This window comes from Aythya marila, assembly GCF_965140915.1.
Source record: "Aythya marila genome assembly, chromosome: 13".
Taxonomy (NCBI): domain Eukaryota; kingdom Metazoa; phylum Chordata; class Aves; order Anseriformes; family Anatidae; genus Aythya; species Aythya marila.
The window spans coordinates 19,983,429-20,000,077 of NC_139054.1; the positions used below are offsets into that span (position 1 = coordinate 19,983,429).

At 40.6% G+C, this 16,649-nt stretch overlaps 1 protein-coding gene across 5 annotated transcripts in view; it reads right to left on the reverse strand.

The window, feature by feature from the left end:
* The window catches only part of SH2D1A (SH2 domain containing 1A), a 41,655-nt gene that overhangs the window by 9,344 nt on the left and 15,662 nt on the right, over positions 1 to 16,649 (reverse strand). For 3 of the 5 annotated variants that reach the window (XM_082770636.1, XM_082770635.1, XM_082770632.1), the window contains exon 1: positions 6,713 to 7,200. In XM_082770636.1, the coding sequence (XP_082626762.1) occupies positions 6,713 to 6,849 (137 nt within the window). In that variant the 5' untranslated portion in view covers positions 6,850 to 7,200. Of the gene's footprint in view, positions 1 to 6,712; positions 7,201 to 7,459; positions 7,523 to 13,942; positions 14,023 to 16,649 lie in introns of those variants that run through there. The other 2 variants (XM_082770633.1, XM_082770634.1) reach the window with 2 other exon arrangements.

Below are 16,649 nucleotides of genomic sequence, written 5' to 3' on the forward strand. Positions count from 1 at the left end.
GAACCCAAAGGGTACTGCAGCCCTTAGCATCCTGTGTCACAGTTTCTCATGTGTGAAACAGAGTTAACAAACTCTTCATCTCACAAATTGAGATACTGTTTACACACCACATCATACTATGGAGATGAATGCTGCAAGAGAGCCCATGGGGGAATTACTACTCCTGTATTCAGAGCAGGATTTCAGTGGCACATAGCAAACAGCATGCAAGAGCCTGAGAGGGTCTGGCTACGGCTGTTTCTGCCTCACCCAAAGGATTTGGGCTGCAGATCTGCTCCTGAATTCCTGCTTGGAGAGACCAAGCCCAGGCAGGTGGTCCCATCCCAGGGAGCAACCCTGGTGTGGGCACATGGGCAATGGGAGTAGCTGCGGAGGTGGGAGCCCATGCTCCCACCAAGCTGCACGGCTTCCCTACTGTGGTGGTGGCGGCAGCCACTGAGAAGGCAAAACAGTTGAAGCCAGACATCCACTTAAAGTGCTTTCTTTTTCCTCTTTTAATTGTTATGTTTCTGCTTGGTTTATGAATCACAGAAAGACCAAAGGGTCTTGTTAGTTAATGTAGAAGAAAATTCTGTTTAAACTTGTAGCTCCTCAGTCTGTCCTGGAATTTGCATTTTCTGGTTGACAAGCGGCCTGGTTCCTGCCTTACTTAGGTTTCAGATGCACAATCAAGGTACAGAAACTTAGCAATTACCACCCATCAGCTAACCCAAGCTGAAGAAATAGCATTCACCTTGAGATGATATGCAAGACACAAGCTCTATGTCAGCAAGAGTGAATGAAATAGCTTAAATCAGTGTTTACATGGTCCGAAAAGTCTGACAGAGTTACTGGAGCTTAACTCACAGTAGCACTCTATACACACCTACCTGAGTTTACACTTCTGATTCCCCTACCAATGCTTTTCTGGTATTTACCCATGATACTGAATCTGCTACTAGGGTGAGATACCATGATGCTAGGGCATGATAAAGAAACGCATTCTTTTGATTTTCTCTTCTGAAGTTAACAGCCTGAACGGACGTGTCAAGTATTGTGAAATGCCTGCGAGTTTGTGTATACGCAGTTTTCTGTGGAAGATTGTCAGCATCTTCACCTTTCACTACTGACAATCGGCAGAAGAGCTGCTGATTTTCCTACTGGGAGAGTGTGCAGCCTTGCTGAGCAGGTAAGATGCTCTGGTAGAAGCTGGTCCAGCCAAAAGCAATGCCTCAAACAGGAAAATGCCTTGAAATTTAGAAATAAAATAAGAATTGATTCAAATCTGAGACAGTAAAAGGAAGGAGCTTATTTTATGGTGAGCCATTAGCTAAGCTTCATGACTAATTATTTCCTCCAGAATAGTACCTCACAAGACAAAAAAAAAAAAAAAAAAAAAAAAAAAAAAAAAAAATCATGATAAAATGTTGTCTGGTGAAAATTCTTTCATTTTAGACCAAACTCACAAGAACTGCAATAGATAAAACACTGTCGATAGCACTGCAAATGATAGTTTCATATTTCTACAAAACATTTCTGGGTTTGCTTGGGAGTGATTCAGTGTAGCTCATTATTAGATTTCCTGTTTCTCTCCAGGCAAGGTAGGCAAAGTTCTGACCATAAAATCCCTGGACCTGAAATCACTGCTTGAACTAAATCCTCAAAACTCCATCCTGGAAAATCAAGGTAGAGCTAATCTAGGTTTTTTCATCTAACAATTTTATTCACTCTGTCATTTACGGATTGGTTAGCATAGTGACTATCCACCCTTCAGGCTGTCTACCTTTCTAAAATCTTTCCAGGAAAATCAGTGGAATACCTGAAGGCCTTTAGACAGGTTTTTCTTGGCAAAGATGAAGCTTACTCTGATGAGCAGGTAGCTGAAATACCTCCACTGTGCTGTAAAAGATTTTTTTTCAAAGCTGAAAATAGTGCACGGTATTTACACCACCAACCTTGAATTGGGAGGCTACTTCTCGGATAGAAGCTTTTGTTCCAAATAACATTTAAAATGATGATGATTATTATGTGCAATGTTATAATAAATGCAATTATTCTGCCACTTCTATCAAACATATTACATGGGAAACAAAAGAAATGCTAAGCCGAAGCTGACTCGTGATCCTGTACCACACCTTCGTGTTGTACACCTGATACATCTGCTGCATCAGAAAGTTTCAGCATGTTGCCTGAACTTGTGCACTGCGGTTATGGTGACAGAAAAAATAGCTTACGTAAAAGTCTGATGGGACTGCAGCCTATCCCCACTGCCATTACTGTTGCTTCAAGAGCTCTAAATAGTTTTCAATTCCAGCTTTTGATTATTCCCTGCAAATTGAATGCAGCACAGCATATGAATGGCTGATTTCAAACAAACGATCTGAACATACAGTTTGACAAGTATGTCATGTTTAGCTGAACGTTCACTGAGAAATATTAAAGGGTCTGAAACAACTACTAACATGCCAAGCATGCTCAAGTATATGAATCTCAAGACCCAAACTACAACTGCTTTATCTTTACCAATTCAGGCATGAGCTGCTTGTTTCTGCATGTGCCCTCATATATCTGTAAAGGAAAGTGGTGCTTTTGGCACTCTCAGGCATTTATTCATAAATTTTTCATGCACAGCTTAAGAGGCTGCTTCCCAACCTAGCCCCTGTTATCTTGTCCTGTGTCCCCCATTGACTTCATTAGGAGCAACATGCACAAAGGATTTCTGAGGGTGCTGAAAACATTAAGGGGGATAAGGGGGATATTGAGCAACAAGGAAACTGTACCAGTAAAGAAAGCTTCCCATAACAATTGTATGCTGTTATTAAAACCTCAGAGTGCTAAATATAGCATGTTTACAGGTAAAATGTGTAGTGTTTTTTTGTTTTGTTTTGTTTTGTTTTGTTTTTTGTTTTAAGAATACACATTTATTCTATCCCTGTTGTCAGGAACAGCAAAAATCTTCTTTCTATTCTAAACAACTCTAAACGAATTTCAGAAAATGATCCTGCTCCTCTGTTGACGCTTTCAAACAGTAATGAGTGACATCTTTAAAGTACGTATTATCTATTTAATAATGGTATCCATACCACAAAGATCTTGGAAGTGTCTTGCCAAAAAAGCATTGCCAAAGGCTGCAGGCAGCATTTTTGTTTGCAAGAGCCCCGGGGGACCCTAGTCCAAATAAAAGCCCTTCTATGCTTCCATGCATAGTTTAACTGTGGTCTTAAAATATTTCTAAAAGTGGGTTCTTTGTGTTTTGCCACAGCCACACCAAAAACTGTTCTCTCTTTGAAGGCTAGCAGGCACACCGTGACTTGGGGCAGTAGAAAGCAGCACTCAAGGAAGATAAAGAATACTTCAGGAGAAACAAAGAAGAGAGAAAGCAGAGTTTTCCATATAAATGCGCTGACAACAGGGGCCTGGCTGCCACAGTTACCCATCTCTATAGGTCAGGTTTTATGCTACCACCTGTCTCTTTTATGTAAAATCAGTGTCAGTAACAAGGGATTCCAGAAGTCTTTGACTCTTCTCCCTTTTAAAGGTCAGGGCTCCACTTTTTAATTGAAAAAGCAAAAGGCAAGTGAACCTGACTGTGAACACCACTGCCCTTATTACACGCGTTAGGAGGCTCAAAGACTGCCAAAATACTTTAGAGCTTTCTAGTAGTGCCCAGTGGGGGCTGGCATCACAAACTTACACCATCTTTCAGAAAGAGGAGGCATTGTTTGAGCCACAGCAATGCAGAGGCAATCACAGGACTTTCTAAATGCTGTACCTGGAGCTGGGCATGCAGGGCAACCACCTCCATCGTTCAAGCTGATCAAGTATTTTCATCCAAAATTTATTTTCTCATTATTGGAACTGTGATTTCAGTTTTGTCAAGTCCTTTCTCCCTTCCCCATGGTAAAAATAAAATAATAAAATAAAATAAAATAAAATAAAATAAAATAAAATAAAATAAAATAAAATAAAATAAAATAAAATAAAATAAAATAAAATAAAATAATAAAATAAAATCCCTAAGATGGTTGGGGTCTGGGGAGCAGGGGCTTCTTAGATTTGTTTTGTCTTACTTCTCTAGGGAAGTGCAGGGAGAGGTGAAAGAAGACAGACTGAAAGCATTTTGGTTTTGGAAAGCAGGAACAGTTTTCTCTTTTTCTGTTCTACAAACAATAGAAACATCACTGTCAGTATGAAACATTTTCACTGCTGTTAAAAATTTTCACTGGGAAGATATTAATTTTTTTGTTTAGCTGTGATACTTTTTGCAATACATCTAGTGGTTCACCAGGCTTGTTTCTCAGGCTTCAAAAATTGCTTTAGTACTTCCAATAAACACATGTTTTGCCGAGACTTGATATACCTAGGTATTTCTAGAGTGATCATCAGCATAGATTCTGAACAGAAATGTAAATTGCTGAACTATTTTGTTATTCCTCATAATTTCTGTTATCTATTAGGAAGTATGAAAAAGCAAAGAAGTACTTAACGCTTTTTTCTGTTTTCTTTTCTTTTTAATAAACAGTGAATACAGCAACTGCTTGTTTCCTTCTTTGTTTTTACCAAAGCTCTCATGCGCATACGTGCTTGTCACCTGTTTCATCTCTGTGCATGCTGTTCAGACTTGAATTTGGAGGATTTGGTCAATTGCCTACACCAGGCTTAGCATCCTCCACTGAATACATATCTACATCTCTAATGCCTTCCGTATTTGCTCCTCCAGACTGTCTACCGAAGTGCTTTACTTTAGTAAATTTGCCTGTTAAAGCACTTCTGTAGTTTATGGCACACATTTCTCTAAGCTGTCATTGCTATCTCCAGTGTGAGACCATTTCCTGATATTTTTATGATACCTGTCTTCAAAGTTATTGTATGATACGTTGCTTACTGTATCCGCTATTTCTTACATAATACTCTAAACTGAAATATTAGGAAGTGTTCAAGCCAAGGCTTAACTCTACCATTTTTCAGCCACCTTACTGTCCATATTAGATCATATTCATTGTAATATTTTTCATTTATTCTTTTTTTAATCTGGATTTATCCAAGATGATATTGAAAATTTCCATCATACATTGTGGCTTATATAAAAAAAATAAAAAAGTTTTATATTCCAGAAGAAACCTGCATAGCATTCATCAGTTATATTTTTTGCTTTTCCCTTTTTCTTAGCATATACATGTTTGAATGTGACATAACATGAAGACAGGAGTGGTCCATAATTTCCAGAAACAGCTAGGTTGGTCTTTTTTCTTTTTTCTCCAAAGCTTACTGTAGTTAGCAATACTTTCTGTTCTTCCTATTTTCATTATATATATATATATATATATATATTTATATTTATATTTATATTTATATTTATATAATTTCATTCATGAAATTTCTTCCTAAAGATATTAATTACCATTAACATGGCAAAATTTCTAACTGATTGCACACAATTGAAAAACATTGTTATATACTTACAGCCTGATTTAGACTAATGGTGGATTTAATTTTAGGATTCTCTATTTTATGCAGCATTGTAACATTCTGCCTGACCCTTTCTCTAATGCCTTGGTGTTTTACCTGCACTGACTGACTTCTGAGTGTTAAAGGAGATATATCACCATTTTCTCTGATGGTTATTTAAACAGATTCTGCTTTTATTGCCTATTGCCATCACTGGAATCATAGCACTACTTACCTCTTGCTCTGTCTATTGCATTTTCATTTAACTTGAGATGCTTCTTATGTCCCATTTTTCAGCTAGCTGTTAAGGGCTGAGGTATTTGTTAGCAGAGGCACCTCTCTTGGTTCACCTGATTTCATGAGAAGAAAGAATACATCTTCTTCCATGAAGACTTTCCACTAAAAGAAGGTAGTGTATTTTTGGATTGTGTATTACCTTCTTGCATCTCTCCATTTACTGCTCTACGACAGGGGAATAATAATGCTCACCCAGGGCTTAATTGCATATTGTTGGAAATGTATTCAAGACCTTTGGGGAAAACCTGACTTAGGACTCTTCCTCTGCTTTTTTCACAAGTACCAAAGTGCCCTCTCTCTTTGCTTGCCACTAGCTATTTTCTTTCTGGCCTTAACACAGTTTTCTCTTGCTTTTCTTCTCCTACTAAAGCAACACTCATCAGTCCGTGCAGGCCTGGCAGACATCTTTCTTCTGTTGGTGCTATGGTACTTTGTTGTATAGAAGTCTCTCTCAGGACTTCTCATTCCTCTGCCTATGCCAAACGTAGGGTAATTAAAATGCCTCATTAAAATGAGGTTCTGTGACTTTACAGAACCCAGTTCTCTTGAACAAACCTCTCTATCCCCACTCTGACAGACCATCCCATCAAATATTTTACCTTTTCATCCTATATGTTGAAACATTGCCACTTCATATTTCGCATACTTTAAAGGTAGTTCACTCCAAGCCCAATGGCTCGTGGGACACCCAGCCTGACCAAGAGGATTCCAAAGCAAAGGCACACTCTGCATGACAAAACACTTTGTGCTGCCCTCCCCAATATGGTGATGCTGGCAATGCTATGGGTGCACCCATGAGCGCACTGGAGGAGCAGAAGACAGCAGTCACAAAGACGAGCTGCTCAGCCCTTCATGGCATCTCACCCACCCTTCTATGTTCAGACACCGTTCAGACTCACAACACGGGACCATGCCACACCAAGGATGCCCAGGTTGGGATCCGCAGTGTCCCCACCACCCCTACCACTGCCCGTCCGCCCACACTCACAGCACACAGAGGCAGTAGACCCCCGGGATGCTCTCACTGTCCCGCAGCAGGTAGCTGCCGTCAGTGCCTGCCGCCAGAAGCAGCTTCTCCCCGGCCTCACGGCTGATGCCCCCGTGGTAGATGGGCAGCGCCTCCATGGCAGGGCCGGCTCTCCCCGTGCCTCAGCTGGCTCCTTCGCTGCACGCTCCCCTCCACCACGCCAGCCTGGTGGCAGATGTAAACAGGATGTGTTCACACTTCTGCAGCCTCTGCACTGGGCGAGATAGCTCTGAGGGAAGAGTGAGGAACGAACACATTGTTTTTTCTTTCTGTCGGTGTGTTGTTGTGTGTTTTCTTTCTTTCTTTCTTTCTTTCTTTCTTTCTTTCTTTCTTTCTTTCTTTCTTTCTTTCTTTCTTTCTTTCTTTCTTTCTTTCTTTCTTTCTTTCTTTCTTTCTTTCTTTCTTTCTTTCTTTCCTTCGTCCCTATTTTATTTTGCTGTTTCGCAGGCTGTGACATCCTTGCAGCATCGCAGCCCGCATGCCAAGGGACCATCTCAAGGCCTGCTCTGCCCAGGCGGCTCCCTGCTCGGCCAAGATGGGATGCAGAGAACCAGCATGAACAAAAGCAGGGGCAAAGAGGAGCGAGGCAGGACCCTGAAGGCCCTCTGCAAACCAGGGATGTGTTTTTTAACCTCTTATTTGTGAAATCCATGGGGGTAAGAAATCAAAGGCAGCAAGCTGGCCTCACAGCCCCACCAGGCCACTCACCTCAGTCCTCAGGTACGCTGCTCCACAGTGGCTGGCCTGGTGTCCAGAAAGGCTGACCCTGACTGATTTACCTAATGAAGAGTTATTTTTGTAGGCTTTTGTGGTGTTTAACCACTGCTAATGCTCATTGGTTTTGCTCAGAGGCAGGCAGCCTGAGTGTGGGCAGGGGGCCCCACACATCCTTCCTGATGCCATCCGCACTGCCGTCAACTGCACATGCAGGCAGCCGAAATCCAGACACCTCTGAGCAAAAGCTATTTATCTCAGCTGCTGTGGTCACAAATATATTCCTCAGCATGCTTGTCACCTGAGAGCCCCTGTACTCTTGGGCTTGCACATGGGTCTGTTTGCAAACAGGCTGAAAATGTGAATTTTTATCCCAAAGCAATTTCCACCCAACTGAGTGTGTTGCTGAAGCTGAGCAGTGCTGAAGTGGCCCTGCCCCTGCACCAGGCCAGCCCCACCAGGCTGCCACATACTCAGGGCTGAATTCATCCCTGGTTTGGCCATGTCCTCACAGCTGGGCATATGAGGATGACCAAACTAAAAATACAATGATTTAGTGATCGCTGCTTGTGACTGATTCATTCTGAATTGACCTTGCTGATGGGACCAGGTAAAATAAGATCATCTTACTGAGGTGTTCACCAAACAGTGTGTCCTGGTTGAAGTTTAGGACAGGTTAAAAAAAAATCTCTGTAGCTGCACACACTTAGGAACAAGAAACAATAGTTTAAGAATAAAATAAGGGTTGCTCCTTTTAAGTTTGAATCAATCTAAATATTTTCTCTTTGACCATTTCGAAGTTCATGTCTTTCATTTCTGACCTTTGACACTGTTCTCCCTTAAAAATACATTTTTCAAATTACTTTTATCTTTTTCCCCTGAGGGATGGGCATTTGCAGCCATTGTGTCACTGGGCAGCTTGTGGGTGAGTGCTGCACCCCAGTCGCCTACAGCCAAGCTCCAGTGTCACCGTGTCCCCTGCAGGGACACCCCAGTGAGCCTCTCTGCCTGATACCAAAGGACTGAGACAGCTTTGGAAAAACCCAGCTGAAGAGGGACTGAAAACTTCCACTGCCGTGTTTATGGCTCTTTGGGCTGGTAACACAAGTGCTCATTACCCTCTTGAAGTGAACCTAGGGACTCAGCTATCCTGCTCATTTTTTAAAATCAGTTGCTAAAGTATTTGCATAACAAAGTAGAGCTGCTGCCTACTGCAAATGTGATTAATGTGGATAGTGACAAGGTGTAAGCAAAGCACTGTTCCCTTGTGAATCTACTACCTATTTTTTCTCATTTTCTAAGCTACCTGTGCTCTTGGGGATTTCATCTAACTTTTCAATTTCTTAACCTATTTTTGCTATTAATTGCTGATTTCATAAAAGTTTGTGTGTAGTTAGCTGGAAAGGAAGAACAGCCAGAGCCACCCAGTGCTGCAGGTCTCATTTTCCCACTCTTTTCAACTGAAGCATATGTAGAAAATCATAAAACTTTTGTCTACAAGAAACTCTCTTAATAAGGGAGTCACTGTACTACCAGGCCAACCTACATCCTCCCAGCTGCTTGATGAAGCTATTACTGAAAAATAAAAAGCTGTAAACACCCAGCTTTGCTTTTGTGGGTAAGGAACCCACAAAAGTCCACTGGCCAAACCCTGAAGCCAGGGTTTCCGTACAAATCCATTTATAGCTATACTGTCTATGGAGATATGCAGCTTAAGGTGTAATGAAATGCTGGATTCAGGGACAAGGTACTGGTGATTTCTTTAAGCACCCCAGGCCTGGCCCTGTGGGATGCTGGATACCCCCTTTTCTTGCTTGGTTTGTAGAGTTTTCAGAATATGCTGAACAACAGAGTTTTGGTCCTTCACTAAATCAGTCCAGCAGTGCCTGAAGCATACTGTAAAAAATTATCTAAAAAATACATGAAGGAAAGGAAGCACTTAACAGTGCTCTGAATTACTTGGCCATGAAAAACAGGCTTAGAAAGACAGGACTGCAACAGACCTCTTGGGCCATCAAGTCCAGTTCCCTGCTATCTTAGCCAAACACATCATATAATCCCTTTCAGAAACTCATTATACTCTGTCTTAAAAGTAGTTCGGGGTTTTTGTTGTTGTTGTTTTTTCCACTGTTCTCATTGGAAAGCAATTACATAACATCACTATTCTGTTGTTTGGAAACCTGCTTCCAATTTCCATCCTAAATTTATTCATGGCCAATTTATACCATTTGTTCTTATGCCAATGTTGTCCTTTAGTTTAAATAGATGTTTTCTCTGCCTGGAGCTTATGCCTCTGCAGTATTTATAGTAGCCTCCATCAGACTTCATTTTGCCAAGCTCCTCTCACACTTAAGGCTCTCTCTTCCTGTGGTCACTCTAATAATCTTTTTGGTAGCTTCCCAAGTGTGAAGCGAATCATTTGTGAACAGTGTGCACTATCCAGGCTGCAATCTAACCTGTGCTTCATACAGTGCTACTGGTGTATTTCATTACCCCAGGGAAAATTCTTTGCTTTGTGTGGTCTGTGTCTTTCCCCACCTTAGTCATTTCTTTCCCCTGAGCACCCAGGTGTAGTAGAAACCTGGTTAACAAGATCCAGCTGCATGATCCTGCACTCAATCCTTCTGAATCTCATCCAATTTATCTTATCCCAGTCCTCAAGGTCACTCAGTTCTTCCTAAATGATTTGTCTCTGCAGTGACAGTACCTCCCTCCCTTATGCCATCAGTAAATTCCAGTAGCACACACTTATTTTTTATGCCATCCCCATTAATAAAACAAAATGTTAAATAGTATCAGTCCCAAGACTGATGATTGGGAAACTCACTACTTCCCTCAGAATTGATCTTCTCCTCCTACTACTCACTTTGTTATCCGCTTTTCAATTTTTGTACTCATCTGCTTTTTTAGCTAATAATTTTCCATATGGCACAGTACCAAATGCTGTACTTAAGTTTAAATAATTAGATCTAACCACTTTTTTTCTCTAGAAAAATCAAATAAGATGGTATTTCAGGTGCCGGAACTTGTAGAAGTGCCTGAGAAGTGGAGGTAGAGAAGACAAAATTAAATCACTTAAGTTTGTTGAACACCTGCAAAGACTGGAGCTGGTTTTCATTTTAAGATGAGCTGCTTCTTTCATACCTAGCGGTGACATTTTCACAGACTGTTGAATTTTGTAACAATTCTGGATATAATAACACTAATGCAAAGCATCATTAAAATTCTTGGATGTTTTTAATTGCCTGAAAATAAGAATGACCTTCAGGACCTTTACAAAATTAATGCTGCTGCAATACTGTTATAGGAAAGCCTTGTATAAAGACCTTTAAATAAAGATGAAAAGTGAAATATCTATATTGGTAGTTTTGCTGATACAGTGGTATTGTCATAAATGCCGTCTCTGTAGAAGTACTGAAAAAGCACCTTCAGAATCACTAGCTAGTGCAATGTTTTTAACTGGCAAAAAGCCACATTAAAACACAACTAACTTTAAATATGATTTTCATTATTTCGTGTCACTTTCGTTTTTAGTGTAATCTAACAAAATATTCAGAACAACTGTATAGAATAGCACTTGCAGGCAGTCTTGCTATTCAAATAAGAAAGTAATACTGAGATTCAGTAAAACATTGGTTATACTACAGAGTACCTGCAGAGTTACCATTATCATGTTACCTTTTTGTGCTGAAAAAAGCAGGCTATAGTTAACTAATGTGTTACAGGGCTCTGAGCATTGATACAGAAGGAGAATCCAAGGAAAGTTTGACTTAAGGTTTACACATTAGCATACATTTCTGCAGCCTTCATGTTACCATGTTACTGATATTCTATATATGTTGCTTGGAGGACAAAAAAAAAAAAAAAAAAAAAAAAAAAAAAAAAAAAGAGTTATAATAAAGTTTGGATTCAGGTGCAGGTTCCAAGCTTTATACTCCAGGATGCATAAATTGGACACATCTCACTCACTTTAGAGAAAGGCCAGCCTATAAGACTGAATTGTCACAGAACTACCTGAATGTTTGGGTAATTGTGAGGGAGGTTGCAGATCCAGGCTTTTGCCCCCTTCAAAATAGATAGCCCAGGGGAGCATTCCTCACCTGGCAATATTAATTCCTGCAGTGGAACATTAGGTGCTGTGTAGAGTTCTGTACAAGGCTCAGAATTTGAAAAAATAATTTTTCTCATCGCTTGGGAAGTGCATGTTTGGTGCTGTTGGTGGGGGTTGGTTCTGGGGGAGACTGAGAATCCAAAAGATTATGGACCTTTATGAATGAAATTCTTTATACTCATCAATTTTTGTCCTCTGAGCACAGGTAAACACACACATACCATAAATGATGACATATCAGTGAACTTTAACAAAGCTATTTCCCCTGTATGGCCTCACAGCTTACCTGTGCAGTTGTTTTGAATGTTTTTTGAGCAAGATAACACTAAAATTGAAAGCTACATAACATGATGAAATTCATATTAAAAATTATCTGTGTTTTAATGCGGTTTCTCTTACCAGTTACTATTTTGTATTTCTTTCTCCAGAAGCGGTGCAACAGCTGGCTATTTCACAGGTGCATGTGCCTTACGCAAGCAGAGATGCCATTTATGATAATGTCAACATGAACAGCACTACTCATAGAAGCTTGCACTTTTTTATTTTCCGCTATTACTCTTTCAACAACCCTTTCCCGTAAAATTCGGCAATGCATGGGTAGTCATGAGCATTAGGCACCCAGCTGCTTTGGGGACCAGGACCTTCACATCTTTATGATTTAGCTGAACCAACTTCAAATTTGACAGGGCTAAGTCACATAACGACACTCTCTGGGTGGACTAAATGTCCACTCTGGAGCTCTTCCTGGATATATTCCTATGTGAGCAAGTCTGGAGTCGAATATAAGCTTTAAAAACTAGATTTCCACATGACACACATGCACAGTAGTTAAAATTGATTTGCTGACATCCTACCCTCATTCCTAATGGATATTTATCTGAATTACAACAGCACCATGTAATTAGGCATAAATAAGGGCTTTTGTTCTAGAGGGGAGGAAAGTTTATCAATTCCAAACCATATGCAATTGCGTGTCTAATCTCTCTCTGCAATTATTTCAAATGCACATCCAGATGATAACATTTATATTCATTCTGAGATTCACTGAGTTTGAGACCAGAAGGGATCATTATACCATCTGGCCTGACCTCCTGGATATCACAGGCCATTACATTTCTCCAATTACCTCTATACTGAGCCCCCTAACATGTGTTTGACTAAAGCATAACTATTTTTGACTAAAGCTTATCTCCCAAAAAGGCATCTAGTCTTGATTTGAAGCCATCAAGAGGAGCAAATCCACTACTTTGTGGGTACTTTGTTCCAATGGTTAATCACACTCACTATTAAAAATGTAGGTCATGTTTCCAATTTGAATTTGTCTGGCTCCAGATTCTATCTGCTGGTTCTCATTACACTTTTCAGAGTTAAGTTAAAAAGCCCTTTGGTACCCATAATTCTTTCCCCTCTGTAAGTGTTTATTCTCTGGAGTCAAGTCACTTCTCAGATTTATTTATTTATTTATTTATTTATTTATTTATTTATTTATTTATTGTTAGGTTTTGCTTAACTCTGAAAAGTCACAGGGTAAAGAGTCTTCTCCTGCTCATCTTGTCTGTGTATTTTTATTTTGTCTGGTGTCTGTTTCAGTAGTGCCCAGTCGCTTCTCGTGATGCCAATGAGGAACACAGGAGCTGCAAACACGCACTGCATTGCTCTCCTTGGATAAACCTCTGGTCTATAATGAAGCCTCTCCTTTGCACTGCATCACTCCCCATGCACAGGGTGAGGGAAATGACACCATGCTGAAGTTTCATAAATACAGAATTCAGGACATAGCCTTTGATCCCAATGGAACCAGTTTATTGTATAATCCACATTTCTTTTACAACTGTGCTCACCTCCTCATACTCTAGTACCAATTTTGGTGACTTGCAAACTGTTTCACCTGAAACCAAACATTGCTCATGGCAAAATAAAACTGCTGTCTGCACATTCCTGTTTCTAGCTGGAGTGTATAGTATTTTGAAATTCAAGCAATAAGTCTACTTATAACAGCACAAAGGGAAAATATACAAATAGATATTTTTCTCTTAATTTTTTTGGTTCTAGGTGCTTTATTAACATGTTTTAAAATAAAAGTTATAGCAAATAATCCAGTTCAGCCCTGCATTTGTTCCTCCTTATACTGAGAGATCTTTCATTTCATAAATTATTCCGAATCCATAGCAGTGATGTTGCATTGCTCTCAGTACAGAAAAACACATGCACACTTCCACTCCAAGCACTTTGCATAGGGTACATGAGCCGTGCTCTATCTCACCGCATGCTTATGGTACAAACAAGGCTGACAGCAAAGCAGACACAATCTCAAGAAAAGAAAAGGAAAAAAAAAAAATCTACTAACTAGTCTTTGAAAGTTTTACCTTAGTATTTTGGATACAGATTGCATTTCTGGCCTACATCACTGACTGCAGCAGCAAGGACAATTAACAACATTTCTGTCCTAAAAAAAAATAAAATAATAAATTTAATTTAAAAAACAAACAAACAAACAAACAAAAACCAGAACTGATGGCATGAGTATATACACACATACATGGTGCTTATGTATTTTAAAATACCTGCATGTATAATATTTCTTTTTTCTAACAGATCCTGAAAAACTCGCTCATTAATCTGTATCTTTTCACACCGACGAAGGACTGCAGTAGAGTTACTTTACTTAAGACCAGGGAAGAAAACCTGTCTTGGACACACTGACAGGTTGCATCATCATATCACAAGCCACACAGTTAGTGAAATGATTTGTAGGGCTAATCCCATTCTGACTGAAACCAACAGAACTGTCCTGCTCGTAGTGAGAGCTTGTGCAGGTGAAACTTTTCTCAGCAGATAACAGGAAGTGAGTGTTTTTGGAGAAAAGCGATCTTTGGGCAAGGACTACCCAGCATTTGCCTGCTGGTTAGCCCCGTCCCATGCTGCATGCCTTGGCGAACGTTAGCAGAGCCCTGCAGAGCCAGCAGCTCCAAGCAGCACAGTGAAAGTCTGTGGGTGGACTAAACCCATGTCCTTTTCATTTCTCTATTGATTGCAGGCTAAATCAAATACAGCGAGAGAAAAGAGCAAACGGAATTGAGCTGGCCAAGCCAAGAGAAGATCTTCCTCCTCCTATCATGGCTCTGTGCATTTAAGGCCTTTCTATAAGGCACAAGTGGGTTTTCCAAAGGCTGGACACTAACAGGATAGAGGCCAGCTGATGCAGAGGAGCCACATACATCCAGGTCAGTACCAGATGAGAGCCAGCACTGTCACACAAGTGCCCGCAGAAAGCTGCTCCCCCTTGACTGGTGTGCTTTGGCAGCCTCATTGGTTGGGAAGCTGTGGCCCAAAAGCATGGCTGAACCCCCCCCACACACCATGCCAGGGCTGAGGTAAATAAGCAGGACAAGATGCAGAAGATTGTGTGTGGTGGGTTGCTACTCTATTTTAAGATAAATAAAAATGTCTCTGGCACCAAGATGCAGAGTCTGAAAGGAAAGCCTTTGCCTCTCTTATGGGTCTCCTGGCCCACAGCTCACAATTTGGAGTGGCAATGGCCAGGAGGAGTAGGAAAAGGCTCAAGGCACCAAAGGTGTCATCCTCCTTAGTGTCAAAACAGAAGTGGAACCTGGAGATGAAACCTGCTGCCTGACTTGGCATAATATCCATGAGAAGTTGCTAGCAGGCCTACCTGACAAAGGTACCAACAGGTACCATTTACCACTGAGATAAAGAGCTCCTGCAAGGCCACTGTCCTTGTGGGACCAGCTCCTAAAAGCAAGGTATGAAGTACCTCACACCTGAGTCCTGTTTCAGTTGTGTGTAGTCATCATGACTCCCGTGGGGATGGTGGCCATGCACCCTGGTGGTGTTTGGGAGCAGCAGCCTCATCCTGAGCTCCTCACTTGGATGAGGTCGGACTCCCCGCTCCCTGGGACCTCATGCCTTTTTCCAAGGGAACTGCCCTCTAAAACACAACTGAGTCCCCTCACTTCTGGTAGTACAGGAAAATTTTTTTTTATTATTTTTTTTTTTCCCCAGTGCTTACCACAAATTCCCTTATTGCAAGAATGTTAGCCATGTCTTAATGATTTGCACTCAGGCTTTCCAACCTGTAGTCCAAAAAATGTAAACACCAGGCCAGTAAGATTTAATTGCTTTTTCTCCATGGAAGCTTTTACTACGAACTATTCATAAGCACGGTTAGGGCTGTCAGAAAAAACACATTAGGGCCTTGCTTACAGAGGAATGTGTTCTGGAACATTTTCAGGCACCAGGCTACAGTCACCTGTCTGCTGTAGAGACCCCAGCCCACCAGAGAAACCCCGGCCCACCGGGAGAAAAACGCAGCAGCAGCGGGGCAGCCAGAACCCACACTGGCACATGGTGTAGACAGGGTGCCTGTCCTTTGCCACTCAGACCATGTCAGGTGGCCCTTTACAGATGGACTCAGCACATTGTTCATTTGCTGCTAAATGTAGGTGTTTGACTTCAATTCCTGCTCTTATCTGACAGCTAAAACCAGCAGAAAACTCCTGTTGTTTTTTTTTTCCTACCCTAGAAATCTCTTCATCAAATAAGATTTTTTTTTCCCCACCAAGGTGTTTTAGAGCAAATTTTTAAGCAAAATATATTCTAATTTTATCTTCATTTAGTTTATTTTTGCATAAATATTTCATTAAATATTTGCCTTTTTTTGTTGCTGAAACTCATTCTTCACCATTCTTGCTGCAATATTTTCACCCAGCAGTCCTAAAAAACACTGGGATGTTCCTGGCATATTTTAGGTTATCATATTTTTTTAATGCATTTTTCAAATTGTCACCATTTTTACTAAAATTACAGAGATGTCAAACTAACTTCTTTACTCTGTGATAGCACGTATATTCTTTAACTGAAAAGCTGAGAAATTACTGAGTGGAAAAAGGAAAAGCAAATAAAAGTAACAGAAATGAGATAACTCTAGATACCACTCAGCATGTTTCACTTAACAGAAAAAGGGGCAAGCCCACAGAAAAGAAAAGAAAATCAAGATGTGTGCTTGTCCCTTGACTGAGCCATGTCTGGATTACAAACCAATGAACCTCTAGG